This window comes from Oryctolagus cuniculus, chromosome 12 (assembly GCF_964237555.1).
Source record: "Oryctolagus cuniculus chromosome 12, mOryCun1.1, whole genome shotgun sequence".
Classification (NCBI taxonomy): Eukaryota; Metazoa; Chordata; class Mammalia; order Lagomorpha; family Leporidae; genus Oryctolagus; species Oryctolagus cuniculus.
In genome coordinates, this window is record NC_091443.1 from 66,688,837 (window position 1) to 66,716,693 (window position 27,857).

Consider the following 27,857-nt stretch of genomic DNA (forward strand, 5'->3'; position numbering starts at 1 on the left):
TGGCCAGTCCCATTTATCTGACTAGCAAGCACACAGCGATTACTGTACTCCATGGCATGTGTCTCCAGGACAGCTTATTATTAATAGCTGAAAGGCCAGCACCAGCCTTGTAGCCATTGTGTAGATACAGGTTACCAACTCAGTTCACAGGCCAGTTTAAGTTAGAATTTAGGTATCCCAGGCAGAACCATGGAAAGAAGAGGGGCAGAAAGGCCTGACACAGAATTGATCTATGGGAGATTTGAATTCTGAACTGTAACACATTCTACATTCCATGTACTACCATAGAGAGGACAGTAATTTTAAAGTTGATGAGTGGGGCTGGCTCTGTGGTGCAGCAGGTTAAAGCCCCTGCCTGCAGCACTGACATCCCATATGCACTGGTTCGTTTCCCGCTGCTTTTCTTCCTATCCAGCTCTGCTTATGTGCCTGGGAAAGCAGTGGCCCCTGCACCATGTGGGAGACCCAGAAAAAGCTCCTGGCTGCAGATCAGCTCAGCTCCAACTGTTGTGGCCATTTGGGGAGTGAACCAGTGGATGGAAGACCTATCTACATCTCTCTCTTTGAAATAAATTTAAGTTGATTAGCATTGGTCAAGTCCCATTTGATGTGCTTGTTTCCTCAACTATAATAGGCTGTAGAACTAATGAGCTGGTGAATACACAAGCTTAACTTTGTACCTGCTTCAGAGTAGACACTCAAATGCCAACTCTAAGCACTTTCCAAAATGAGTTTCAAGGCCTTATTTTGGCTCTAGGATAATTCTTAAATTGTATCTCATAAAACAGTGCCTTGTGCATCTTTATTACTTTAATTACACTTGTATTTTCATCCTAGGACATTAAAGTTTTAAGAGTGATTCTTCTAGTGGGGCATTTAAAGGATGTGAAAAGACTTCGCTCTGACAAACCAGTCTTCTCACTGATTAACCCATGACCCCTGGAATTCCTTGTGCATGATGGTTATACAATATTAAATGTGAATTTAACACTAATGTGCTGCTCAGAGAGCCTAGGTGCCTTCACTGATACATGAGTTGGCTATGGAGAACACATTTGTGGTGACTCTGATTCAGTAAGACTGATGTCCCATTTCATGGGTCAACTTTTGTTCTATGTACATCTACAATAAAGACAGACAGGATAACCAAAACATTTGTATTTTTATACATGGAATAAACGTGTTCCATTGAAAGTATCAGTTTCTGAGAACAAAGGGGATGGTTAAAATATGAAACATCCTCTGTTGAATTCCCTGCTTTTACTTATTAGGTAGTTAATATAAGCCTGTGTATTCTGTGTTTGCATCATGATAAAAATCGGTGTGTGACTTTTTATTTGACACACATCAATGGATCAAGAATTACATTCACTTAGAAAAAACTGACTCCAATTAAAAATGGAAAACATTTCAATGAGCTTAGATTTCCTGCTATGTTACTCCCAACACTAAGGTAGAAGAAAGGCATTGTCCACTCCACTCACATGCTCATGTTTCTGACCCAAGCTAAGGGTCTGGAAAAAGAATCTCAGAACAACAGTCCCAAGTAAATATGGGAAACCACAGCAGTGATGAAACCCGAGATTTCTCAGAAATAGTTTCAAATGGGAAGGCTCCAGTACCCACATAGTGCTTTTCTGTGGGATTCTCAGCATGAGTCCAGACCTCAAAAAGCACCTTCAAAGACAGGACTACCTGTTATCACAAGTATGGTAGAAGGTCCAATAGCCTGGATATGCGGGCCATATAAATAATGGGAAAAGCAAACTGAAGACCAGATGCTAAGACTTGTTGTGTCCCATAGGTGGAAGAATTATGTAGTTGAACCCTAAGTAGTTTTCCGTTTCTTGGCAGACGGTCGCTCAAATACATCCCGTACCCCAGCTGCCTTCTGTTTGAAGAACTTGGTGTTCTGGGCACTTTCTTGACCCCATGCTGAATCAAAGGAGGTGGTATCTTGATCCACAAGGTGGGTGTATTTGGTACGGCCAGAGCGTCCAAAGTTCTTGACCTGAGAAGGATGAATGATGAGTTACACGTAACACCAAACATACTACACCTCTGTCCTCAATATATGATCTTTCTCTTATGTTACTAAGGTTCCCCATACCTGCATGACTTTAGGAAGAATGGTTTTGTTGAAATGATCCTCCAGGGTAGGTGCACTGAAATCTCTCTTGTATACTTCTTCATCCTCGTCCTGCAGAAATGAATATAATCAGTTATTTTAGTTCTATTCCCTTTTATTCAAGCCAGAGTTAATATAACAAAGGTTACAGAGATTATTGAGTCATTCTTCAAGGGCTTACACGAGTTACTATAATCTGTGTGCTCATTTACGCACATGCCTTCAACTATGAACAAGCCTCTCAACTCTGAATTTTCTACTGCCTTTTATATTATTTTAACAGATATTCCATTGGGTCTTAACTCATATCTAACTGCATAGGTGGATTTAGCTGGATAGGAAGCACAGAATAGCTGGCTGGGACTGGAATCTGATAAGGGATGTAAGAGCCCCAGGCATGGGTTAACTTACCATGCCACAATGCCCACCGTTGATTTAACTTCTTTGTAAGTAGGCCCAACATTCTCTTAGTTAACATAGTTTCAAAACTGGAGTAATCTTGTGTATATTCAATCAGTTGCCACATCTCATAAACTCTTATCACGTAGTTTTTTTCCCTACCATTAATGTTTCTAGAATACAATTCTTTTTTTTTTTTTTTTTTTTTTTTGACAGGCAGAGTGGACAGTGAGAGAGAGAGACAGAAAGAAAGGTCTTCCTTTACCGGTGGTTCACCCTCTAATGGCCGCTGTGGCCGGCGAACCGCGCTGATCCAATGGCAGGAGCCAGGTACTTCTCCTGGTCTCCCATAGGGTGCAGGGCCCAAGCACCTGGGCCATCCTCCACTGCACTCCCTGGCCACAGCAGAGAGCTGGTGTGGAAGAGGGGCAACCGGGACAGAATCCAGTGCCCCGACCGGGACTAGAACCCGGTGTGCCAGCGCCACAAGGCGGAGGATTAGCCTAATGAGTCACGGTGCCGGCCTAGAATACAATTCTAATTATGTATCTGCCTTGCTCAAAAACATCAATGGTTCTGTAGTAGGTAAGGCCAAATATAAGCCTTAATCTGTTTAGTTCTTTTTGCCACTTCCTTTTATAGCTGATACTTTTCTGCCTCCCCTCCTGCTGGAATGTCTTAACACTGAAAAGTCAAGTCAATCATCTGAAGTGTTACCTTTATACATGTCATTGTTTTCAATCAACCAAATACAACATCTCCCTCTTTAGAAACTGCCAGAGTACCTTCAGTAGACTTAGACCTACTTTTAGATTGTGAGCCTTTTGAGGGGAGGATTTTATATTCTTTGGTAGTGCATAAAAGGATACTTAATGAAACATAGCGAATAGTTTTGAACCAATGTGTCAGATTACAATGCTGTGGCAGAGATTACACACATACATGCTAGAGGTAATAAAAACAGCATCATCTTGGTTTAGGAAGGACCAGTTTTAAAGACAGGACTATTAACAGTTTTTGTGAGATCTTTTCTACTGTGGACTTGAAAGTCCTTCATTTAATCCTAGAAGCCATTTCAATTTTACTCTCCTGGTCCAGAGTTAATATTTGAGTACGTGTACCAAAAGACTGACTTCATATAAACTTTACCTATGTATTTTAGTCAGTAATACACTGGTTCTCTAAGAAGCATGGTTATAAAAGCTATTGAAATGATGAAATAAAGAAAGACACTTTATGACTTTCAAAGAGTAGAAGTAATTCTAATCTCTACTAACTATGGAAAACCATTTGTGCTGGAAAATCACATAATAAGCATTTCCTGCTGATCAGTAAGACTAAGGCTGATTTTGGAGAGTAGACATCTCCAATGAAGTTTTCAGATTTTACCAGTATCTGCAGTGAAGGGCAGGATGAGATATTTAGGCTTTGATAAATAGCACTTGAAAAAGCTAGTTTAATTTTTGATACCAACTTTCTTAACATCGGGAAATTAACAAACCATATGCTATCAAGTAATAAATGCAAATCGATTTTTCCATTACCTTTCCTGCTTTTCCTCTTAAAAGAATTAATGGTGGTGTTAATTCAATATTTTCTAAGAGGTGTGCATCACTTTATACAAGGCTAACAGACTGTTATTTTGGATTACTATCTATTTCATTGCCTGAATTTTTCTATTAATATCATTTCCTCTTTCTGAGAACTAGGGCCAAAATAGAGAAGAGTTGCTGCTACTTCAGTTGCTAACACTTTTCTCTGGGTTTATATTCTTCAGAGGCAAAACGTAAATGAGAAAGGTTGCAAGTGGAAATAACATTACAGAACAGCTTATTCTTGGAGAAGAAAGAATTCTAAACTTCTGAGTTATTCCTACTGCCCATTTTTCTGACTCCCTTTTCATGTCTTACCATGAAGAAGGCACCCCGGTGATAATACTTCTGCAAAAATTTGTATTTGCCCTTCACAGCTTTGTTGGTAATGACTTTGCCATTTGCCCGAAGCTCAGCTCGTCTCTCTTCCTCAGTCAGGTTCCGCATGCGTTCAATTTCTGCTTTCTCCTTCTCAAGTCTGTTCAGAGAACAAAATTATTTATTAGTATTGTTCTAGCTTCAAAGAGTTCCAGTCATGTGAAAACTGCATCCTATCTCCTTTCAAGCATTATTCACTTAGTTTAGCTCTAGGGATTGCCTGTTAGGAATCAAGATTAAGAGTTTGAGAAATATTGGCCGGCGTCGCAGCTCACTAGGCTAATCCTCTGCCTTGCGGTGCCGGCACACCGGGTTCAAGTCCCGGTTGGGGCACTGGATTCTGTCCCGGTTGCCCCTCTTCCAGGCCAGCTCTCTGCTGTGGCCAGGGAGTGCAGTGGAGGATGGCCCAAGTACTTGGGCCCTGCACCCCATGGGAGACCAGGAGAAGCACCTGGCTCCTGCCATTGGATCAGCGCGTTGTGCCAGCTGCAGCGCGCCGGCCGCGGCAGCCATTGGAGGGTGAACCAACGGCAAAGGAAGACCTTTCTCTCTGTCTCTCTCTCTCACTGTCCACTCTGCCTGTCAAAAAAAAAAAAAAAAAAAAAAAAAAGTTTGAGAAATAAAAAGGTGAGTTATATTCATTATGTTTGCCACAGTGGGTACTGCAAATGTCCAGAAGTTGATTCTAGCTTTTGTGAGGTTCAGGTATGCTGTTACTGCTTAATTTTGCATACCAACATAGAGGTGCACAAACAGTCAAACGTAGAAGTAGCAGTTACTGGCTTTATGTAATAAAGGAAGCATTTATAACTCAAAAAAAAATTTTTTTTTTGGCATACCAATTCCTCCTCCCTAAAAAGCTTTATTAGTCTGAAAAAAAGTCACCGTGTATTTAAAGTAAAAGACTTTCTTTTGTGTAAGCTCATCATCATCATGTATGTGCTTACATGTAAACTAAGGGTTACTACTATCATGAATTTGATTGCAATGCCTGTTTTTAACCTTTTTGGGGGAGAGAAGGGTCACAGATCCCCCTTCTCTAGAAAAAAGCACACATACACTTAATTTGCCAAACAGTCTTAAACAGTGCATGGACTCCTTAAAGCTCAGTATAGGGACATTAGAAACTACAGGCTGAGGACATTTATCTACTGATGGTCTCCTTTTATAATCTGAAATTATCCTCTCACATTCCTGGAATGGGTGACACAGCTCAGAAATAATTTTGCTTTAAGAGAGTGAGTGAGCGGCCAGTGCCGTGGCTCACTTGGCTAATCCTCTGCCTACGGTGCTGGCACCCCGGGTTCTAGTCCCGGTTGCTCCTCTTCAAGTCCAGCTCTCTACTGCGGTCCGGGAGGGCAATGGAGGATGGCCCAAGTGCTTGGGTCCCTGCACCTGCATGGAAGACCGGGAGGAAGCACCTGGTTCCTGGCTTTGGATCAGCGCAGCGCCTGCCGTGGCAGCCATTAGGGGAGTGAACCAACGGAAGGAAGACCTTTCTCTCTGTCTCTCTCTCACTGTCTATAACTCTCTGTCTCTCTCTAACTCTGCCTGTCAAAAAAAAAAAAAAAAAAAAAAGAGTGAGTGAGGTAGATATTTAAGTGCTGTAAATCCTCCCACTCACAGTATGCATGCCCCTTTTCTGTGTAACTTTGCTGTTCCTCCAATCTACAGGTGGAGTCTATTTATCTACTCCCTTGAACTAGGATGGCCTGTGACTTGCTGTGACCAGATGTCAAGTCCAGATTTGGCAGAAGTATTTATGAGTTCTGGAACTTAAGCCTCAGGAGGCCTTGCTAACATCCACCCCTGCCCTCTTGTAATGCTGCTCTGAGATTGCTAGGAAAGGTAGCTACTCAAGAAATGAGGTATTCCAGCTTACTGCCAACATCATCTACAAGACTTGGGAGTGAAACCCTTTTAGACTTTTTGGCCCAGTTACTCCCAGTAAAGGAACTGGTCAGCTAACTTCCAAAACTGAGAAATAATAAACTGTGTTTCAAGCTTCTTAAATTTTGGGTTGGGTTGCTACACAACCAGAGATAACAACATTGACTGTGTGTGTCTTAACAGGAAACAAAAGGGAGCATTAGGGGCCGGCACTGTGGTGTAGCGGGTAAAGCCACCGCTTGCAGTGCTGGCATTCCATATGGGCACCAGTTGGAGTCCTGGCTGCTCCACTTCCGATCCAGCTCTACGTGCTATGGCTTGGAAAAGCAGAAGATGGCCCAAGTCCTTATGCCTCTGCACTTGTGCAGGAGACCTGGAAGAAGCTCCTGGTTCCTGGCTCCTGCCACTGTGGCCATTTGGGGAGTCAAACAGTGGATGGAAGCCCTCTGTTTCTCTCTGTCTCCAACTCTTTGCCTTTCAAATTGAGAGAAAAAAAAAAAAAAAAAAAGGCAAGAGCATTGGCTGGCACTCTATGATGGTGAACAAAGTATGTTTCTCCTCTCTGATTTCACTCTAATAAAGGAAACTCATATTCTACTTATGGGAGACTGACTTCAGCCATAAGATCCCTCAAGAAAACTAGAATGAAACTCATGGTGGATGCTATCAGAAACCTGTCCCATTAGTGGCATTAACTTTAGGCCCATCCTATCACTCACGCTTCTCGATCTTCTCTGTCCCTCTTGATTCTTTTTAGCTCCCGGACTTTCCATGCCTCATATTCTTCCTCATCATTTTCGTCATCTGTGTTCAGGGCATCCAGTGCAGCCAGGGACCGCTTGTTCTCCTCCAGCTCTTTCTTGGTCTCCTCCTCTACAATCTGGACAGACAGAATAGTTACGACTACTCAGACAAACCTAATTACATTATTTGCTCTCTCTCGATGCTTGCAACCATACCCCAGTACCTTGAGTGTGTATTTGCGCCTCTCCTCAGCCATGCGCTTTGCTTCCTGCTCCAGCTCCTTCTGCTTCAATGCTTCAGCCTCCCGTTCTTGAACTGTCACTCGGTCCTTCCTGCATTACAGAGGTCCTATTAGTTGCCCAAGTCCTTAGAGTAGAGCTCTTTGTTCCCTTAGATCTAGGCCCATTACACAACACCAAACAATCTTTGACTCTGTTACTTGTGAAGAACCAAAAGTGGCAGATATCTCAGGTCTTTAGACAAAGTTCATTCATCTTTGAGGACTGCCTGGATAGCAAAGAATCTGCTGGACTGTAACTGATAGGATTTCTAGTCATTAAAAAAGGAATATGAGTTTACTCTTCCTGCTTAATTTTCTGCTTAAAATTGATAACCTTGAGCAGATATGTGCTCTTTAACGGGAAAGAGAGATGTGAAAACAAACAGGCTCTCTGCTAATGCCAAGATATTCTTTAGCAAGGGTTATAACACTGGGCAAAATGCTTCCACTTAGTGCTTAGATTTCAGAAGATCATTGGATAGAAAAGAGGCTTTAATCCTGGTGTAACTAGTGGATTTGGACCAGGTTTGTGAAATACTTACTTTCGAATGAAGACTGGCTTAAGGCGAGGCTCCATCTCGTCTTCGCTATCTGTGTACTCTTCATACTCAGACTCTGATTCAGACTCCTCCCCGGAACGTCCCTCATCTTCCACCTCCATGACTTCCATCTCTTCGTTTTTCCGCTCCTGTGCTCGCTGACGCATCATGCCACGGCGCCGCTCTATTTCCTGTAAAATCATACATCTAAGCTAGCCGGTCAAATGCTCTTAAAAGGATTTCTTATTTTTCCCTCATCAAGCTCAACAAATTCTGATATGAACCAATGCACCTTAGCATCATTCTATTATTTTCAATCCTATCCCCACCCACCAGGGAACATTATCAGAATTTTGCAAAAAAGAGCAATATTGTGCCAACAGGAGCTTAGGAAATGAGCACTGGCTTCAATTTTTTCATGCACCCAGAAAAACTTCCCATTTTCCTAAACATACCTCATCATCTATTTCCTCCTCCTCTTCTTCACTGCTGTCTTCTCTTTCCATGCGCCAAGCATCTCCTTCTACTTCTGAGTCACTTTCTCCTACTACTTCAGGTTCCACTATTTTCCGATGTCGAGCCAATCTGAAAAATGGTATTTCCAAGGGTAAAACCAGTGTTACAAAAATGAAGGAGTATCAACCACACTTCCTTCGTCAGAGAGTACTCTGACATGTTCACTTTAACACTGAAGGCTAGTGATTGGGAAACTGAGATGCAGGTCAAAAAACCTACACCAGAATGTCAGAGCAAACAGTCAAGTAGAGTGTAAACCGTTAAACATATGCTGAGGCATCCTGAGTAACACAGCCAACTTATGGGGGTGCAAAGGGATATTTTTAATAGCTCAGGGTAGTTCATAATTACAATATTAGATCATAACACATTCCTTTCAATGACATCATATCTATGAAACTGGATTTTTGGTGGTCACTGTGATAAAAAGCAAATACAGCATGAAACTAATGGGAAGGGGCAGGCATTATGGTACACTGGGTTAAGCTGCCCCTCACAACACTGAGACCCCACATCAGAGTGCTGGATTGAGTAGCAGCTATTCCATTTGTAACCCAGCTTTCTGTTAATGTGCCTGGGGAAGGCAGCTCTCTGCTAATGGCCTGAGAAAGCAGAGAAAGATGGCCCAAATACTTGGACCCCTGCCACCCATGTGGGAGACCCAGTAAAAGCTCTAGGCTTTGGCTTGGTCTAGCCATGGCTAGACCATTTGAGGAGTGAATCAACAGATGGAAGATTGATATCTCTGTCTCTGTCTCTTCCTCTCTCTGCAACTCAGCTTTTCAAATAAATAGTTAAAAAAAAAAAAATAAGCAGTACTGGCATCCCAATCCCATATGGGCGCTGGTTTGAGTTCCAGCTGCTCCATTTCTGATTCAGCTCCCTGCTAATGCACCTGGGAAAGCAGTGTAAGATGGCCCAAGTTCTTGGGCCCCTACACCCACATGGGAGACCTGGAAGAAGCTCCTGGCTTTGGATCAGCTCAGCTCTGGCTGTTGCCGTCATTTGGGGAATGAACCAGTGATTGGAAGACCTCTCAGTGTGTGTGTGTGTGTCTATCTCTCTCTGTAACTCTGTCTTTAAAAAAAAAAAAAAAAAAAAGAGACTACCTTCATTAAACCAACACATCATCTCTGTGTCATATTTTCTTAACAATTAGCACCTCTGGGCCAGAAGTAGCCTACATTAAAAAAAAAAAAAAAGATTTATTATTTATTTATTTATTTGAAGGAATTACAAAGAGAGAGAAAGAAGAGAAGGAAATCTTCCATATGCTGGTTCACTCCCCAAATGGCTGCAATGGTCAGGGCTGGGCCAGGCCAAAGCCAGGAACCAGAAGCTTCTTCTAGGCTTTCCATTTGGGCACAGAGGCCCAAGCACCTGTACCATCTTCCACTGCTTTCCCAGGTATATTAGCAGGGAGCTGGATCTGAAGTGGAGCAACCAGGACTTAAACCTGCACCCATATGGGATGCCAGTGCTGCAGACAATGGCTTAACCCATTATATCACAACACTGGCCCCTAACCTGCTGTTTTCTAAAGCTGCCACTTGTGCAATTTTGGTCATATTACTTTTCTAGCACATTTGTGTCATTTACAAAATGGGACAAGTAATATCTATCTCATAATGTTACCATGTGGATTACAAGAATTAGTAAATATTATCTACTTGGAACAGTGTAAACGACAGTAAGTACTATTCAAGTCCTGGCTATTACTACTGTCGCTGTTGTTAATTAACCTGGTTCAGGGAGACACAGCCCTAGTCATTACCTCTCTTCCACATCTTCACTAATACGGTTCTGTAAACGCCGCAGCCGGGGATCACTTGATGAATCCTCTTCCTGTTCCTCAGGCTCTGCTTCTTGTTCTTTGGCTTTCTTAATGAACTGAAATTCTTCATCCTCTTCATCAGAGGACTCCATAGGGGCGTAGTCAGGCCTCTTCCCGGACACATAACGTTTTACCTTCACTTTCTCCATCGAAATCTCACCTGTGAGATAGAGAATTAATAATGTTTCCCCATGTCTTTGAACTCTTGGTCTTGGCACACAAAACACGGTATTTTCAGTGGACAACAGTTTAAGCAGAAAAAGCAGGTTGCCACCTATCCACCTATTCAGGCCAAGATACAGGAAGGAATTCTTGTGAATACTAACACTAACAGAAATGAGACCAATCCTGGGTACAGTAAAGAGCAGGAAAGGAGGTGGTAAAACATTAGAAAAACACACCCCTTAAAAGGCAGACAGCATCCATCACTATTTCAAAGCTATTCCACACGTTCAAGCTATTCCACTTGAACTAGACCATTAAATGAATTATTTGTAACAGAGCCCAGCACACAATAAGGGTGATTTAAGAGGGAATGTAAAACTAAAAGCTGTTCAGACATTCTTTTAGTTCTCTCTGGAATGTCCAAGGCAGTCTTTTTTTTTTTTTTTTTTTTTGACAGCAGAGTTAGTGAGAGAGAAAGGTCTTCCTTCTGTTGGTTCACTCCCCAAATGGCCGCTGCGCTGATCTGAAGCCAGGAGCCAGGAGCTTCTTCCTGGTCTCCCATGCGGGTGCAGGGCCCAAGCACTTGGGCCATCCTCCACTGCCTTCCTGGGCCACAGCAGAGAGCTGGACTGGAAGAGGAGCAACCGGGACAGAACCCGATGCCCCAGCCAGAGGATTAGCCAAGTGAGCCGCGGCGCTAGCTCAAGGCAGTCTTTATAACACAGTACCACATAACTCAACACCCAAATCTTATCTCTTTGTATTTTCTTTTCCTTTAACTTATGTGCTATCAATCCTACAAGAGTAGGCAATCTCTTGTACAAATACCAACAATTTCAGTGAATAATATGAAAGAAAAGTAACCAATTTAATTTCTTTCTTTAGGAGGAAAACTCTACAATTTTATTGGAAGAGGTAGATAGCCAAGACAATTCTGAATATAGATAGAGTGGGATAGGGTTTGTATCAGACAGCAAGACTTAAAGTTACAGTAATTAAAACAATGTCTGACTCCAAGAGTAGAGAGAGACTAACAGTATAGAGAGCAGAGAAATGTATAGAAGAACCTGAACATATTACTGAAGTGACAGTAAAAATCAGTAGAGGGGTGGGGTGCTCATATCCCGTACTGCAGTGGCTTTGAGTCCTGGCTCTGCTACTGATACCGGCTTTCTGCTAATGTGCATCCTGGGAGGCTGCAGTGATGACTCAGAGAGCTGAGCCCCTGTCTCCATGAGAGAGACCTAACCTGAGTTTCAGATTCCTGGTTTTGGCCCTGATAGCCCCAATGGTTGCAGGCATTTTGGGGAGTGAACCAGCACATGGAAAATTTCTGTCTCTTGCTATCTCTGTGCCTTTCAAATGAACAATAAACATTTTTAAACATTTAATCATATTAAAAAAAACAATCAGTGGAGAGGGGTAGACATTTGGCCTAGTGGTTAAGAGATGTCAGTTAAGACACTTGTCTTTCTTCTCCGAGAGCCCATTTATGACTTCAGCTTCCTGCTAATGCAACAGTGATGGTTCAAGTGGCTGAGTTTCTGCCCCTGTGAGGCAGACCCGGATTGAGTTTCCAGCATTTGGACAGTGAACAAACATATGGGAGCACTCCCTCTTTGATGTGTGCTTGTTCTCCCTCCCTCCCTGTCCCCCTCTTATATATCTGTATCCCAAATAAAAAGCATAAAAAAGGGTGGATAATAGTAAAAAATGGTGTGACAACTGGTCATCCATACAACAAATATTAAAAATAGTAAAGAAAAAATAGACTTCTATCATACAAGCGAAACATCCCAAGTGGATTAAAGATCTGGATATGAAAAACATATCTTAAAATTTACATTCCTGGGGCTGGTACTGTGGCATAGTAGTTTAAGCATCTGCCTGCAGCACTGGCATCCCATATGGGTGCGGGTTCTAATACCGGCTGCTCCACTTCTGATCCAACTCTCTGCTGTGGCCTGGGAAAGCAGAAGATGGCTCAAGTCCTTGGGTCACTGCTTCCACATGGGCAAACTGGAAGAAGCTCCTGGCTCCAGATTGGCCCAGCTCTGGTCGTTGCAGCCATTTGGGAAGTGAACCAACAGATAAAGACCTTTCTCCACACTTGATATTAGCCAAAAGGCCAAGAAACGATATAAGACATTTCACACACACAAAGAAAAAAAGGAGCCGGTGCCATGGCTTAGCAGGTAAAGCCACTACCTGTAGGGCCGGCATCCCATATGAGCACCAGTTCGAATCCTGGCTGTTCCACTTCTAATCAAGCTCTCTGCTATGGCCTGGAAAAACATAAGATTGGACCCCTGCACCTACGTGGGAGACCTGGAAGAAGCCCCTGGCTCCTGGCTTCAGACTGGCACAGCTTTGGCCACTGCTGCCATCTGAGGAGTGAACCAAGGAATGGAAGACTTCTCTCTCTCTGCTTCTGCCTCTCTGTAACTCTGCCTTTCAAATAAAATAAATCTTTAAATAAATCTTTGTCTCCTTCTATAACTCTGCTTATCAAATAAATTTTAAAAATCTTGCACCTCTGATGCTGGCATCCCATATGGGCACCAGTTCGAGTCCTGGCTGCTCCACTTCCAATCCAGCTCCCTACTAATGTGCCTGGGAAGGCAGTAGAAGATGGCCCAAGTGTTTGGGCCACTGCAACCAAGTGGGAGACCCAGATGAAGCTCCTGGCTGCTGGCTTTGGTCTGGCCCAATCCTGGCCACTGTGGTCATTTGGTGAGTGAACCAGCAGATGGAAGATCTCTCTACCTTCCCCACTCTCGACCACCTGCAACTCTGCCTTTTAAATAAATAAAATAAAAAATGTTTAAAAATTGATTTGAAAGGCAAAGTGACAGAGGGAGAGATGAAAGAGATCCTCCATACATTGGTTTAATCCCTAAATGGCCACAACAGCCGGGGCTGGGGCAGGCTAAAGCTAGGAGCCAGGAACTCCACTTGGTCTCCCACATGGGTGGCTGGGGCCCAAGTACTTGATCCATTTGCTGCTGCCTCTCAGGCACATTAGCAGCAAGCTGGACTGGAAGCGAATTAGCAGAGACTTGAACTGTGCACTCAAACTGGAACATCAATGTCCCAAACAGCGATTCAACTGCCATGCCACATCACCTACCCCTAGGGAACAATTTCTTGAACAATATATTTAAAAAGTACAAACCATAAAAGTTGATAAACTGGACAATACTTAAATTAAAAATGTCTTTGTAACTGAGAACTTGATAATTAAAAGTTAAAAGACAAGCCAAAAAAATAGAGAAAAGAATATTATAGAGCTGGAATGTTATATCTAAAAAAAGAGCAAATAGGGTCAAGTGCTATAGTATAGCAAGTAAAGCCACTGCCTGTGTGCTGGAATCCCATATGGGTGCAAGTTTGAGTCTCGGCTGCTCCACTTCTGATCCAGCTTTCTGCTATGCCCCAGGAAAGCAGTAGAAGATGGCCCAAGCTGTTGGGCCCCTGCACTCACATAGAAGACCTGGAGGAAGCTCCTGGCTCTTGGCTTCATATCGGCCCAGCTCTGGCTGTTGCAGCCATTTGGGGAGTGAACTAGCAGATGGGAGACCTCTTTGTCTGCCTCTCTGCCTTTCAAATAAATAAATAAATCCTTAAAAAAAAAAAGAGCAAATGGGTGGGTGCTGTGATGTAGGCAGTTAAGTTGTCACTTGGGACACCGACATCCCATAATGAAGTGCCTGGGGTCAAGTCCCAACTCCACTTTTGATCCAGTTTCCTGGTAATGCACAACCTGGGAGGCAGCCGGTGATGGCTCAAGTACTTGGATTCCTGTCAATTGCATGGGAGACTCTGATGGAGCTCCTGGCTCCTAACTTCAGCCTGGCCCAGCCCTGGCTGTTTCAGGAATCTGAGGAGTGAATCAATCAATCAATCAATCAATCTCTCTCTCTCTCTCTCTCTCTCTCTCTCTCTCGGTCTGCCTTTGAAGTAAATAAAACACGCACACACATACAAAACCAAAAACCCTCCAGCAAACAGAAAATGACTGACAGAAAGAGGTGATTCACAGAAAAGAAAACGGAGAGCTAATAAAACACATGAACACACGGCATGGTGGTGCAGTGGGTTAAGCTGCTGCTTGTGCCAGTGGCATCTCACGTCATATAGAGGGCTGGACTGCTCCACTTCTAATCCAATTCCCTGCTAATACACCTGGGAAAGCAGTGGAAGATGGCCCAAGTACTTGGGACCCTGCCACCCATATGGGAGACCTCCTGGATGGAGTTCCAGGCTCTTGGCTTCAGGAGCCATCGCAGCAATTTTGGGAGTCTCTCTCTCTCTTTTTTTTTTTTTTTTTTGACAGACAAAATTAGACAGTGAGAGAGACAGAGAGAAAGGTCTTCCTTCTGTTGGTTCACGCCCAAATGGCTGCTACGGCCGGTGCACTGCGCCAATCTGGAACCAGGAGCTTCCTCCTGGTCTCTCATGTAGATGCAGGGCCCAAGCACTTGGGCCATCCTCCACTGCCTTCCCGTGCCACAGCAGAGAGCTGGACTGGAAGAGGAGCAACCGGGACTAGAACCTGGAGTGCCGGCGCCGCAGGCTGAGGATTAGCCTAGTGAGCCGGGGTGCCGCCCCCTCCCCCTTAAAGGTTTATTTATTTATTCGAAAGAGTTACACAGAGAGAAGAGAGGCAGAGGCAGAGGCAGAGAAAGAAAGATGTCTGCCATCCAATGGTTCACTCCCCAATTGGCCGCAACGGCCAGAGCTGCGTCGCTCCGAAGCCAGGAGCCAGGAGCTTCCTCCAGGTCTCCCACTTGGGCCATCCTCAGCAGAGAGCTGGATTGGAAGTGGAGCTGCCGGGTCTCGAACCGGCGCTCACATGGGACGCTGGCACTACAGGCTAGGGTGTCAACCCGCTGCACCACAGCGCCGGCGCCTCTCTCTTCCTTTCAAATAAATCTCCTTGAGTATGCATTCCTTAAGGTTAGGGGCACTGTCTTACACAGCATTGTGTTCAATTTATTAAACATATTCACTCTAATGGTTGAAATGGATACAAAGTTGAGGATGACGGTTCCACATCAAGGAGATTATGCGTTTACTACAATAACTGATGTGTTATAAAAACACCATAAACAGATCGCTAAGACAACGCTCCGCTAACAGATTCACCACATATGAGCCTTTCATAATTCTCATCCTAAGGAATTTGTGGAGCCCAAAAGCAGAGAGTTTACTGCACGTAAGAGCAGAAATGTCTCAGAAATATTAGATGCCTGTCGATCCTCCCGCACCTCCCTCCCCAAGCCCCGCTATCGCACTGGGTGAGATTTTACGGTGGGAAGGTGGAAGAAACTGGCAACCGACTTAAGGGTCGGTGGGGCTGGGATGGGAAGCCCAAGGGAGGTTTGCAGGACGCACGGCAGGCAGAGGTAAGATCCGACTGGAAGACGGGTGAAAACAGTACCTTTCTCGTTGCGAACCGGGACGGCCCCGGCCGTAGACTGAATGGGCGGCTGCTTCATGAGTGCGCTCGGTACCGACATGTTGACGACTGCGGCGGTGATTCCCTAAATCAGAGTGCTCCTAAACAGTAAACACCAACAAGGCGAGAAGAAAACCTCCTTCCAGCCTAGGTCCACCGGAAGCTGCTACGCGACTGAAACTAGTTGCGGCCGAGCTATATAACCCGGAAAAGCATGAAGAGAGGATTGTGGGATACTGGAGGACTTCTGAGCGCCTACAGGTCGCGTCTGTTATTGCGCATGTTCGTAGAGACCGCGCATACTTAATCTCGCGGGATTTGGAAACCTCGTCTGTCGGGAAATTGAGAGGTGTTAGCTGTATAGCGGGTTTGAGATTAAAAAGTTTCACCTTATCCTTGTTTGAAGCCAAGGACGACGGGATAGTGATGGAGCTAGTGAAGGACTGTCTAAATTTGTGAAAACTTGGAAGAACTAGAGTTTGCTAATCTTGTAGAGCTGATTAACGAGTTGATGAGGCTTGGGTGGACCGTGGCAGGGTATTTAGGTGATTTAGGCCAGAGAGAGAGACAAACACACAATTCCTAAGGGACCTGGCAAACGATATCAGATCCTGCAATTCAACTTTAAGGCTCTTAAATTCTTTGTTTCTGGTAACCGTCTAATTCAAATACCTAATTCCAGATGGGCGTTTGGTTTAGCAAGTAGGATACCGATCTCACACCACAGTTCCTGGGTCCCTATCTGCTGTGTTTGTATTTAAGTCCTAGTTATGATTGAGTATTTATGTTTACCATACTTAGGGTTCTGAAAGGAGTATGGAACATGGCTAAAAAGCTCTTTTCTTCAAGAAGCTAGATTTTTTATTTAGGAAGTCTTGAACACTGTTAGAATCATAACAAAAGCAGCCCCAATTTATAAGTTGTGCAAAAAAATGACTAATTTGAAGTTAACATTTCACCAAAGAAAGGACTTCAGAACTGCTGCGGTGGGATACAGAAGGGACTATCTGAGAAAAATCTTGAAGTTCAGAAATGCTGTGGTAGTTTGCTTTCACCAGTAATTTATTTTTTTTTGACAGGCAGAGTTAGACAATGAGAAACAGAGAAAGGTCTTCCTTTCCATTGCTTCACCCTCCAAATGGCCACCACGACTGGTGTGTTGTGGCCGAAGCCAGGAGCCAGGTGCTTCCTCCTGGTCTCCCATGCGGGTGCAGGGCCTGAGCACTTCGAGCCATCCTCCACTGCCCTCCTGGGCCAAAGCAGAGAGCTGGACTGGAAGAGGAGCAACCAGGATAGAATACGGCACCCCAACTAGGACTAGAACCTGGGATGCTTGCGCCGCAGGCGGAGGATTAGCCAAGTGAGCCCGGCGCTGGACAGTAATTTTTTTTTGACAGGCAGAGTTAGACAGTGAGAGAGAGAGAGAGAGAGAGGTCTTCCTTCCATCGGTTTGCCCCCCAAATGGCTGCTACGGCCAGCACGCTGTGCTGATCTGAAGCCAGGAGCCAGGTGCTTCCTCCTGGTCTCCCATGTGAATGCAGGGCCAAATCACCTGGGCCATCTTCCACTGCACTCCCGGGCCACAGCAGAGAGCTGGACTGGAAGAGGAGCAACCGGGACAGAATCTGGGGTGCTGGGGTGCCGGCGCCGCAGGCAGAGGATTAGCCCAGTGAGCTGCAGCGCGGGCCTTCATCAGTAATTTAAGTTGACTAGTAGTCTGAGTTCTTCAGGTACCAGGTTTTGGAGGGCCTTGAAGGTGCTGCTACTATGATTAGCTCTTTAATGATTTCACCTGTGTACTTAAAAGAGGCTGTGGTATGACAGAAAGTGAAATGGACAAATCTTAAGGAACCAACCAAGGGTATAGTTTGGGGCTAGAAAGAATGCTGAAGAATAGAAAAATTATGGCCGGCGCCATGGTTCACTTGGCTAATCCTCCGCCTGTGGCGCCCCCACCCCAGGTTCTAGTCCCGGTTGGAGCGCCGTCTCTGTCCCGGTTGCTCCTCTTCCAGTCCAGCTCTCTGCTGTGGCCAGGGAGTGCAGTGAAGGATGGCCCAGGTGCTTGGGCCCTGCACCCACATGGGAGACCAGGAGGAAGCACCTGGCTCCTGACTTCAGATTGGCGCAGCGGGCCAGCCGTAGCGGCCATTTGGGGGGTAAACCGACAGAAGGAAGACCTTTCTCTCTGGCTCTCTCTCTCACTGTCTAACTCTGCCTGTTAAACAAACAGAATAGACAAAATTTTATGTCATGGATTTATCAGCTCATAGAATTCTGTTGTCCAGGAGTGAACCTGATGGACAGAAAATTCCTGTGGTTTATGATAACCAAGAGAATATGGCAAAAAAAAGATTAGTATGGCTGTGACTATGAAGCATAGTGTGCTATATTTTATGATATATAAATTATTTTAGTCTCAACTTTTCCCCAGGATTTGGGCTTTTAAATCTCATCTCCAGGGGCCGACACCTTTGCTCATTTGGTTAATCCTCCGCCTGAGGCACCGGCATCCCATATGGGTGCCGGGTTCTAGTCCCGGTTGCTCCTCTTCCAGTCCAGCTCTCTGCTGTGGCCCGGGAGGACAGTGGAGGATGGCCCAAGTGCTTAGGGCCCTGCACCTGCATGGGAGTCCAGGAAGAGGCACCTGTCTCCTGGCTTCGGATTGGCGCAGGGGACCGGCCGTAGTGGCCATTTGGGGGGTAAACCATCTGAAGGAAGTCCTTTCTCTCTGTCTCTCTCTCTCTCTCACTGTTTATATCTCTATCTGTCAAATAAAAAAAAATAAAAAACCTCATCTTCAGTTTTTTTGCCAAAGACATTTATTTTGAAGGCAGAGCAACAGAGAGAGGAGAGAGAGTAAGAGGGAAAGAGGCATTTTCCATCCACTCCAGTTTTAAATGGTTGCAACACTCAGGCTGGGTTAGGCGAGAGCCAGTAGTTCGTTCTAGGTCTCCCACATGGGTGGCAGGGACCCGAGCACTTAGACCATCATCTGCTGCCTTCATAGGCATGTTAGCCGGCAGCTGGATCCGAAGGCGAGAAGCCAGGACTCTGATATGGGTTACCGGCATCATTCACAAGCAGAGGCTTAACCCCACACCGCACCACACAGTGCTTGCCCCACGGTCTGTTAACAGGTGGACAGAGGCCAGGTGAAATTTAAATCAGCATTAAGTTATGAGCTCTTGAACCAAAACACTTGTCTTCCTAGGAACAAGATAGCCGGGTAGGCATGGGAGTACTTTTCTGGTGGTGGAGTTAGAATTACAAGGGAGCTGTGGACTGTGGTAAGGCTGCAGTGTTGACTTTGCACTCCCATTTTCCCCGCACCCCAAGGCATCTAGGCTGAGCCTGCTCCAGGTTCAGATTATAAGGCAAGGTGTTTTTTTCTTAGAAGCGCCAGTATTTTTCATAAGCGAGATCCCAGTAGCATCAACATCACAATCACCGGACCCAGGGTAAAAATGTTGCCAGGGGTGGCCTGCCTAGGAAGCGCCAGCCTCTACCCTGCGACCCCCGAGGGGAGCGCCGAGCCGCCCCGGGCCTCCTCCACCCGCTGTCCCGCCCCCGCGTTCCGGCTCCTCCCACCCGGGCCTTCCGCCTCAATCTTTGGCGGGAAGACGCCGGCTGCTAAGGCGCGGCAAGATGTCGGGGTCCGGCACTGCAGCTGAGGAGAAGGCGGGCTCCAGACAGCGGTCCCAGGTAAAAGTGACAGGCGGGTTGACGCTTCCGCGAGTGTGCTTCTGCCTCGGTCTCCGGCGGAGAGTTTGCTGGGCGCGGGCGCTTGGCACAGGGGATAAGCGGGGATTCCTGCGCTTGTTTTCCTCTGTGGAAAATTAGGCCTTAAGTGTTTGGGAAAGTTCTCATCAGGAATCCTAGAGAGGCAGGAATGGCTCTGGGGCTCCCTTTCTCCTGCCCGCGGCGTTTGCTTTTGCAGAGGTTAGTGACCCTTTCCCCGCACTCTGTAAAAACAATTCCAGCTAGTCGGAAACTGACAGTTGGGGGGGTAGGCTCCTTAGTGACAAGTGCTACTCCTCATTATTGGTTTGGCTAACTTACATGGATAAGAAATGTGCCCGGAATGAATAAATATATTCTGATTAATTTCATATGTAGATTTTGGAGGGGCAGAATTTTCCCTTTTTTTCTTTCTTTCTTTTTTTTTTTTTTTTTAAAGATTTATTTATTTGAAAGGCAGAGTTACACACAGAGAAGTCTTCCATCTGCTGGTTCACTCCCCGAATGGCCGCAAGGGCCAGGGCTGGGCCAGGCTGAAGCCAAGAGCTTCATCCGGGTCTCCCATGTGGGTGGCAGGGGCCCAAGCACTTGGAATATGTTCCACTGCTTTTCCCAGGCCATTAGCAGGGAGCTGGATTGGAAGTAGAGCAGCCAGGACTTGAACTGGTGCCCGTGCAGGATGCCATTGTTTCTGCACTACAACACTGGCCCCCAAAGGCTTCCTTAACAGGCTGTCAATTTGGATTTATGTTGTCATTATTAAATAGGAATTAGATTTGTTTTTACCAATCTGTAAGTATAAGCCCTGGAATTCTAATTCTGTTTTCCTTTGTTGACCCGAACAGGTGAATGAATATAAAGAAAACGAAAACACTGATTATGTATCTCTGAGACCAATACAGACTACGGTTTTAGGAAAAACAGCAAAGGTTTATCTTACGCCTTTCTCACTGAATACTTACAAACTAGGCCAATTTAAGTGCCCCAAATCCCTATTAGAAAAGAATTCTAACAATGAAGTCATGTGTAAGAAAACTGAAATAAAGAAAACTTGCAGAATGCTTTTAACTCCAAAGATGAAAGCCACATCCTCCAAGACAGAATCTACTGTGCAAAAACCATCCCTAGATATAAATACTGAAAGTAGCAAGCTGCCATACAAGAGTACTTCAGATGTGGTGATTCTCAGTGATGATGTGGAAAGCAGTCAGGATGGAGAAAGTGATGAAGATAACACACCAGGCCTGGTAAGGATTTAATTAGTAGCTTGTTTTTTTTTTTTTTTTTTTTTCTTATTGTTTTAAAATTTGATGCTTTGGTAATATAAGGTTCAAACTATTCTATCATCTAATGTAAGTTTAATGGAAATTTATTTTTTAGCTATTAGAGAGGCAAAGACAGTGAACTCCTGTTTGCTGGTTTACATGCAGAATGCCACCAATGTCCAGAACTGGGCCAGGCTGAAGCTGGCAGCTGGGAACTCAGTCCGGGTCTCCTGTGGGGGAGGCAGGGACCAAAATATTTGATAGACCTGTAGCCTTTTGCCTCTTAGGATCTGTATTATTAGGAGACTGGAATACAGAGTGGAACTTGGACTTGGGTACTTCTCTATGGCAGGTGGGCACCCTGATTAGCCTTAAATGGCTAGTCCAAACACCTGACCCCTGGAAATTTAACTTAATTAATTTATTTAAAATGATGCCACTTACTTTTTAATTTATGCTTTTTATTTGAAAGGCAGGATTACATTCGCTGGTTTATTCCCCAAATGGCCACAATGGCCAGGGCTGGGTCAGACCAGAACCAGGAGCTTCATCTGGCTCTCCCACATGGATGCAGATGCCCAAGGACTTGAGCCATCTTCTGTTGCTTTCCCAGGGGCATTAGTAGGGAGCTGGATTGGAAGTGGAGCAGCTGAATCTCAAACTGGTGCCCACATGGGATGCTGGTGCTGCAGACGATGGCCTTACCTGCTATGCCACAACACCAGCCATTCATTTTTAAAGATTTATTTATTTACTTTAAAGAGTTACAGAGAGAGGGAGAGAGAGCTTCCATCTGCTGGTTTACCCCCAAGCAGCCGCAAAGGCCAGGGCTGAGCCAGGTGGAAGCCAGGAGCCAAGAGCTTCATCTTGGTCTCCTAAGTGGCTGGCAGGGGCCCAAGTACTTGGGCCATCTTCTGCTGCTTTGCTCAGGCTATTAGCAGGGAGCTAGATTGGAAGTGGAGTATCCAGGACACAAATTGGCGCTCATATGGTATGCCAGGGTCACAGATGGCAGCTTTATTTATTTATTTTTTATTTGTTTTGGGCTTTACCAAAAATTATGCTGGCCTCAGGAAATTTTATTATTTTAAGATTTTATGGGTCGGTGCTGTGGTGCAGCGAGTTAAAGCCCCAGCCTGCAGTACCGGCATCCCATATAGGCGCCGGTTCAAGTCCCAAGAGGTACAGTTACATACAGACAGAGAGAGGGAGAGACAGAAGGAAAGGTCTTCCATCCCCTGGTTCACTCCCCAAATGGCTGCAGTGGCTGAAGCTGAGCCAATCCAAAGCCAGGAGCCAGGAGCTTCTTCTGGGTTTCCCATTGAGGGTGCAGGGGGCCAAGGACTTGGCCATCTCTACTGCTTTCCCAGGCCATGAGCAGAGACCTGGATTGGAAGAGAAGCAGCCGAGTCTTGAACCAGTGCCCATATGGGATGCCGGTTCTTCAGGCCAGGGCGTTAACCCACTGTGGCACAGTGCTGGCCACTCTAGTATTTCTTTTAAATAAAAAAGGAGACAAATGATGGAGTAGAGAAGAAGATATGTGAGAAACACTTATTAATCTTATTTTATATTTCAAATTACTTTTAAGGAATTAAATATCTCATTTTTTTTTTTTTTTATTTTTATTTTTTTTGGACAGGCAGAGTTAGTGAGAAAGAGAGACAGAGAGAAAGGTCTTCCTTCCGTTGGTTCACTTTCAAAATGGCCGCTATGGCTATCGCGCTGCGCTGATCCAAAGCCAGGAGCCAGGTGCTTCCTCCTGGTCTCCCATGCGGGTGCAGGGCCCAAGCACTTGGACCATCCTGCACTGCCTTCCTGGGCCACAGTAGACTGCTGGACTGGAAGAGGAGCAACTGGGACAGAATCTGGCACCCCAAGCAGGAGTAGAACCCGGGTGCCGGCGCTGCAGGCGGAGGATTAGCCAAGTGAGCCGCAGCGCTGGCCTAAATATCTAATTCTTTTGACATCTGCTACTTACTAGGAGTGTTGTGCTCCATTCAAAGTGACAATTTTTATGTTGGACAAGATAAGAGCATACCACATGAGGCTGGCACTGTGGCATCGCGGGTAAAGCCACTGCCTTCACTACTGGCATCCCATATGGGTGCCAGTTCGAGTCCTGGCTGCTCCTCTTCTGATTCAACACTCTACTGTGGCCCGAGGAAGCTGTAGAAGATGGCCCAACTCCTTGGGCCATTGCACTCACATGAGAAACCTGGAGGAAGCTCCTGGCTCCAGATCGGCGCAGCTCTGGCGTTTGCAGTCCTCTGGGGAGTGAACCAGCAGATGAAAGACCTCTCTTTCTTTGCCTCTGCCTCTCTGTAACTGCCTTTCAAATAAAATAAGTAAATCTCAAAAAAAAGCATACCACGTGACAAAAAGTTAATGGAACTAGAGGAACAGAAAATGATGTTGGTGAATGGGTGATAGGATAATTGAAGTGTTGTTATGAAATACAAATTTTATTTATATTTTATTGTTCCAGAGCTAAGAATCAGGACCCAGGTAGAACCACGCAGAGTAAATAATAAATTTATTTGGAGGTTGAAAGTCTAGCCTCTAGGCATGGCCACTTATAAGAAACCTTGTTCCTTTACCTTGCATGGAGGATTTTGGCCTATATCAGAATTACGTGGAAGGCTTGTTAAAACTCCACACAGGTGTCAGCGCCGTGTTACAGTGTATTAAAGCCACCTACTGTAGGCCGGCTCACTAGGCTAATCCTCCGCCTTGCGGCACCGACACACCGGGTTCTAGTCCTGGTCGGGGTGCCGGATTCTGTCCCAGTTGCCCCTCTTCCAGGCCAGCTCTCTGCTGTGGCCAGGGAGTGCAGTGGAGGATGGCTCAAGTGCTTGGGCCCTGCACCCCATGGGAGACCAGGATAAGTACCTGGCTCCTGCCATCGGATCGGCGCGGCGGCCATTGGAGGGTGAACCAACGGCAAAGGAAGACCTTTCTCTCTCTCTCACTGTCCACTCTGCCTTTCAAAAAAAAAAAAAAAAAAAAAGCCACCTACTGCAGCGCCAGAATCCCATGTGGTTGCCAATCCAAGTCCTGGCTGCTCCACTTCTGATCCAGCTCTCTGCTAATGGCCTGGGAAAAGCAGTGAAAAATGGCCCAAGAACTCAGGCTCCTCCACCAGTGTGGAAGACCCAGATGAAGTTCCTGGCTTTGGCCTGGGCTAGCCATGGTCGTTGTGGCCATTTGGGGAGTGAACCAGCAGATGGAAGATCTTTCTGTCTTTGTTATATCTCTGTAATTCTGCCTTTAATTAAATAAATGAATCTTACACACACAAAAAAAAAAAAAAAAAAAGAAGAAGAAACAAACTCCAGGGCTCTATCATCACCAATTTCTGATTCCAAAATGATGTTGGAGTTGGGGCATAAAACTTGCATATTTTGACCTAAGACTGTACTTTGAGAACCACTGGATTAAATTATCTCTTTGGCCTCTTAGACTGTAAGATTCTGAGTATAAAAAACATTTTAGTTTGATATAAGTAAAAGGGTTCAGGGCCGGAATGTGGCATAGCAGGTTAAGCCGCCCTCTGTTGACACTGGCATCCCATATTGGGGCTGGTTCAAGTCCTGGTGGCTGCTCCATTTCTGATCCAGCTGCCTGCTAATAATGTGTCTGGGAAAGCAGCAGCAGATGGTCCAAGTGTTTGGGCCCCTGTACCCACGTGGGAGACTGGAAAGTCATTCCTGGCTCTTGGCTTTGGCCTGGCCCAGCCCCTGTTGTTGTGGCCAATTGGGGGGTAAACTAGCAGATGGATCACCTCTCTATCTCTCCCTCTCTCTCTCCTTCTCTCTGTAATTCTGCCTTTCAAAAAGATAAAATATATCTTATTAAAACAAAGAAAAATGTCATAAAGAGGACAAGAAGGAGTGGGCATGTGGCCTAGTGATTAAGACATGTGATTGGGATGCCTGCATCCTGTTTCGGGATGCCTGGGTTCAGTTTCTGATTCCACCTTCCTGCCAGTGCAGACTCTGGGTGATAGCTTGGGTAATTGGTCCTTGCTGCACATGTGGCAGACTTGGATTGAGTTCCTGGCTCCCAGCTTTTTTTTTTTTTTTTTTTAATATTTATTTATTCATTTATTTATTTGAAAGAGTTACACACACAGAGAGGAGGAGAGGCAGAGAGAGAGAGAGAGAGATCTTCCATCTGCTGGTTTATTCCCCAATTGGCCATGACGGCTGGAGCTGTGCCAATCCAAAGCCAGGAGCCATGAACTTCCTCTGGGTCTTCCCACAGGGGTGCAAGGGCCCAAGGACTTGGGCCATCTTCTGCTTTCCCAGGCCATAGCAGAAAGCAGGATTGGAAGTGGAGCAGCTGGGACTTGAACCGGTGCCCATATGGGATACCAGCACCGCAAACGGTGGCTTTACCTGCCACGCCACAGCACTAGCCCCCGGACTCCTAGCTTTATCCTAACCTAGTCCTGGCTGTTGCAGGTATTTTGAGTGAACTGGTGGATGAGAACATGCTCTCTCTCTCTGCCTCTTGAATAAACTGGGGGGGGGGGGGGAATGAAAATAGAATTTAAAGATAGGTTTATTTTGAAGCAAAGAAAACTGAAATTCGTGCAACTTTATTCATACTTATTTTTCATAAACTTTTCAAAGACTTCAACATCAGAGAAAGTGAAGCATAATCATAAATGTTCAGTATACTCTTTCTTAGATAAAGCTGTGCATAATTTTTAATAAAATAATTCATTCTTTTTTTTTTAAATCCCTGCATTTATCTTTTTTTTTTTGGGCAGGCAGAGTGGACAGTGAGAGAGAGAGAGACAGAGACAAAGGTCTTCCTTTGTCGTTGGTTCATCCTCCAATGGCCGCCGCGGCCGGGGTGCTGTGGCTGGCGCACCATGCTGATCCGATGGCAGGAGCCAGGTACTTATCCTGGTCTCCCATGGGGTGCAGGGCCCAAGGCCTTGGGCCATCCTCCACTGCACTCCCTGGCCACAGCAGAGAGCTGGCCTGGAAGAGGGGCAACTGGGACAGAATCCGGCGCCCCGACCGGGACTTGAACCCGGTGTGCCGGCGCCGCAAGGCGGAGGATTAGCCTAGTGAGCTGTGGCGCTGGCTGCTTATATAACTTTAATAATAATATATTTACATTTAAAGTTTATTTATTTGAAAGACAGAACAAGAGAGAAAGAGAAATAGATCTTCCATCTGCTGATTCAGTCCCTATATGTTTGTAACAGCCAAGAATGGGCCAGGCTGAAGCTGGAGCCAGGAAAGTCATCCAGGCCCCTATGTGGGTGGCAGGAGCTCATGTACTTGGGCCATCATCTGCTGCCTCCTGTATCTGTCAGCAAGAAGCTAGATTGGAAGCATGGAGCAGCTGGGACTCAACCCAGGCTCTGATGTGGGATGTAGCATCCCAAGCAGCCGCTTAACCCTCTTTGCCACTATACCTGCTCCTGTTACTGTTACTAATATCTCTCTCTCTCTCTTTTTTTTTTTTTTAAGATTTATTTATTTGAAAGACAGAGTTACAGAGAGAAAGGAGAGGCAGAGAGAGAGAGGGGTCTTCCATCCTCTGATTCACTCCCCAGATGGCTGCAATGGCTAGAGCTGTGCTGATCCAAAGCCAGGAGCCTCCTCCGGGTCTTCCACGTGGGTGCAGGGGCCCAAGGGCTTAGGGCCATCCTGCACTGCTATCCCAGGCCATGGCAGAGAGCTGGATTGGAAGAGGAGCAGCCGGGACCAGAACCGGCGCCCATATGGGATACCGGTGCTTCAGGCCAGGGTGTTAACCCACTGCGCCACAGCGCCGGCCCCATTGTTACTAATCTCTTACTATGTCTGATTATAAGCTAACTTTATCATGGGTGGTATATATAGGAAAAAAAAATAATATGTATAAGATTTGGTACTTCGGTAGTTTATGGAATTTTTAGCAGTAAGAAATGGTCCTGGAGGGGGCATTTCGTATTGCAGTTAAGATGCATGCCACTTGCTACATCTACATCCTATATTGGAGTGCCTCGGTTTGACTCTTGACTCCAATTCCAGCTTCCTGCTTATGAGCACCCTGGGGACAGTAGGTGATGACTCAAGTACCTGGGACCCTGCCACCCATGTGGGAGACCTGGATTGAATTCTTGGCTCCCAGCTTCAACCTGGCTCAGTCCTAACTGTTGTGGGCATTTGGGGAGTGAGCCAGCAGATGGAGGAACTCTCTCTGTCTTTCAAATAAAGTGAAAGCAAATAATTAAAAAGTAATTTTTTTTCCTGCCACATACCTCACTGATCTTGATTGCTGCTCAAAAGAAAATGGTACATTTTTATTTTTAATTTTTATTTATTTATTTATTTTGACAGGCAGAGTTAGAGACAGAGAGAAAGGTCTTCTTCCATTGGTTCACCCCCCAAATGGCCACTACGACTGGCGTGCTACGTCGATCTGAAGCCAGGAGCCAGGTGCTTCCTCCTGGTCTCCCATGCGGGTGCAGGGCCCAAGCACTTGGGCCATCCTCCACTGCCGTCGTGGGCCACAGCAGAGAGCTGGACTGGAAGAAGAGCAACCGGGACAGAACCTGGTGCCCCAATCAGGATTAGAACCCAGGGTGCCGGTGCTGCAGGCTGAGGATTAGCCTAGTGAGCCGCGGTGCTGGCCAAGGAAATGGTACTTTTAAAAATTTGGCTTCTTGGGGCCAGCACCGTGGCTCACTTGGTTAATCCTCTGCCTGCAGTGACGGCATTCCATATTGGGTGCCGGGTTCTAGTCCCGGTTGCTCCTCTTCCAGTCCAGCTCTCTGCTGTGGCCCGGGAGGGCAATGGAGGATGGCCCAAGTTCATGGGCCCCTGCACCCACATGGGCAACCAGGAAGAAGCACCTGGCTCCTGGCTTCGGATCGGCGCAGCGCTGGCCGTAGCAGCCATTTGGGAAGTGAATCAACGGA

At 45.7% G+C, this 27,857-nt stretch overlaps 2 protein-coding genes across 4 annotated transcripts in view; one reads left to right on the forward strand and one right to left on the reverse strand.

Annotated features, from left to right (window-relative positions):
- Positions 1–1,828: 1,828 nt before the first annotated feature.
- On the reverse strand, positions 1,829–15,987 carry MFAP1 (microfibril associated protein 1). Its single transcript, NM_001171317.1, is given in 9 exon segments — positions 1,829–2,011; positions 2,111–2,200; positions 4,438–4,597; positions 7,107–7,267; positions 7,355–7,463; positions 7,954–8,141; positions 8,406–8,535; positions 10,241–10,460; positions 15,909–15,987. Coding segments are annotated over 9 exon segments (1,320 nt in total).
- A 3,486-nt stretch (positions 15,988–19,473) lies between these two features.
- The window catches only part of WDR76 (WD repeat domain 76), a 67,598-nt gene continuing 59,214 nt past the window's right edge, over positions 19,474–27,857 (forward strand). Inside the window, exons 1-2 of one of the 3 annotated variants that reach the window (XM_017347914.3) lie at positions 19,474–19,628; positions 20,510–20,911. In XM_017347914.3, the coding sequence (XP_017203403.3) occupies positions 19,572–19,628; positions 20,510–20,911 (459 nt within the window). In that variant the 5' untranslated portion in view covers positions 19,474–19,571. 3 annotated transcript variants of the gene reach the window in all.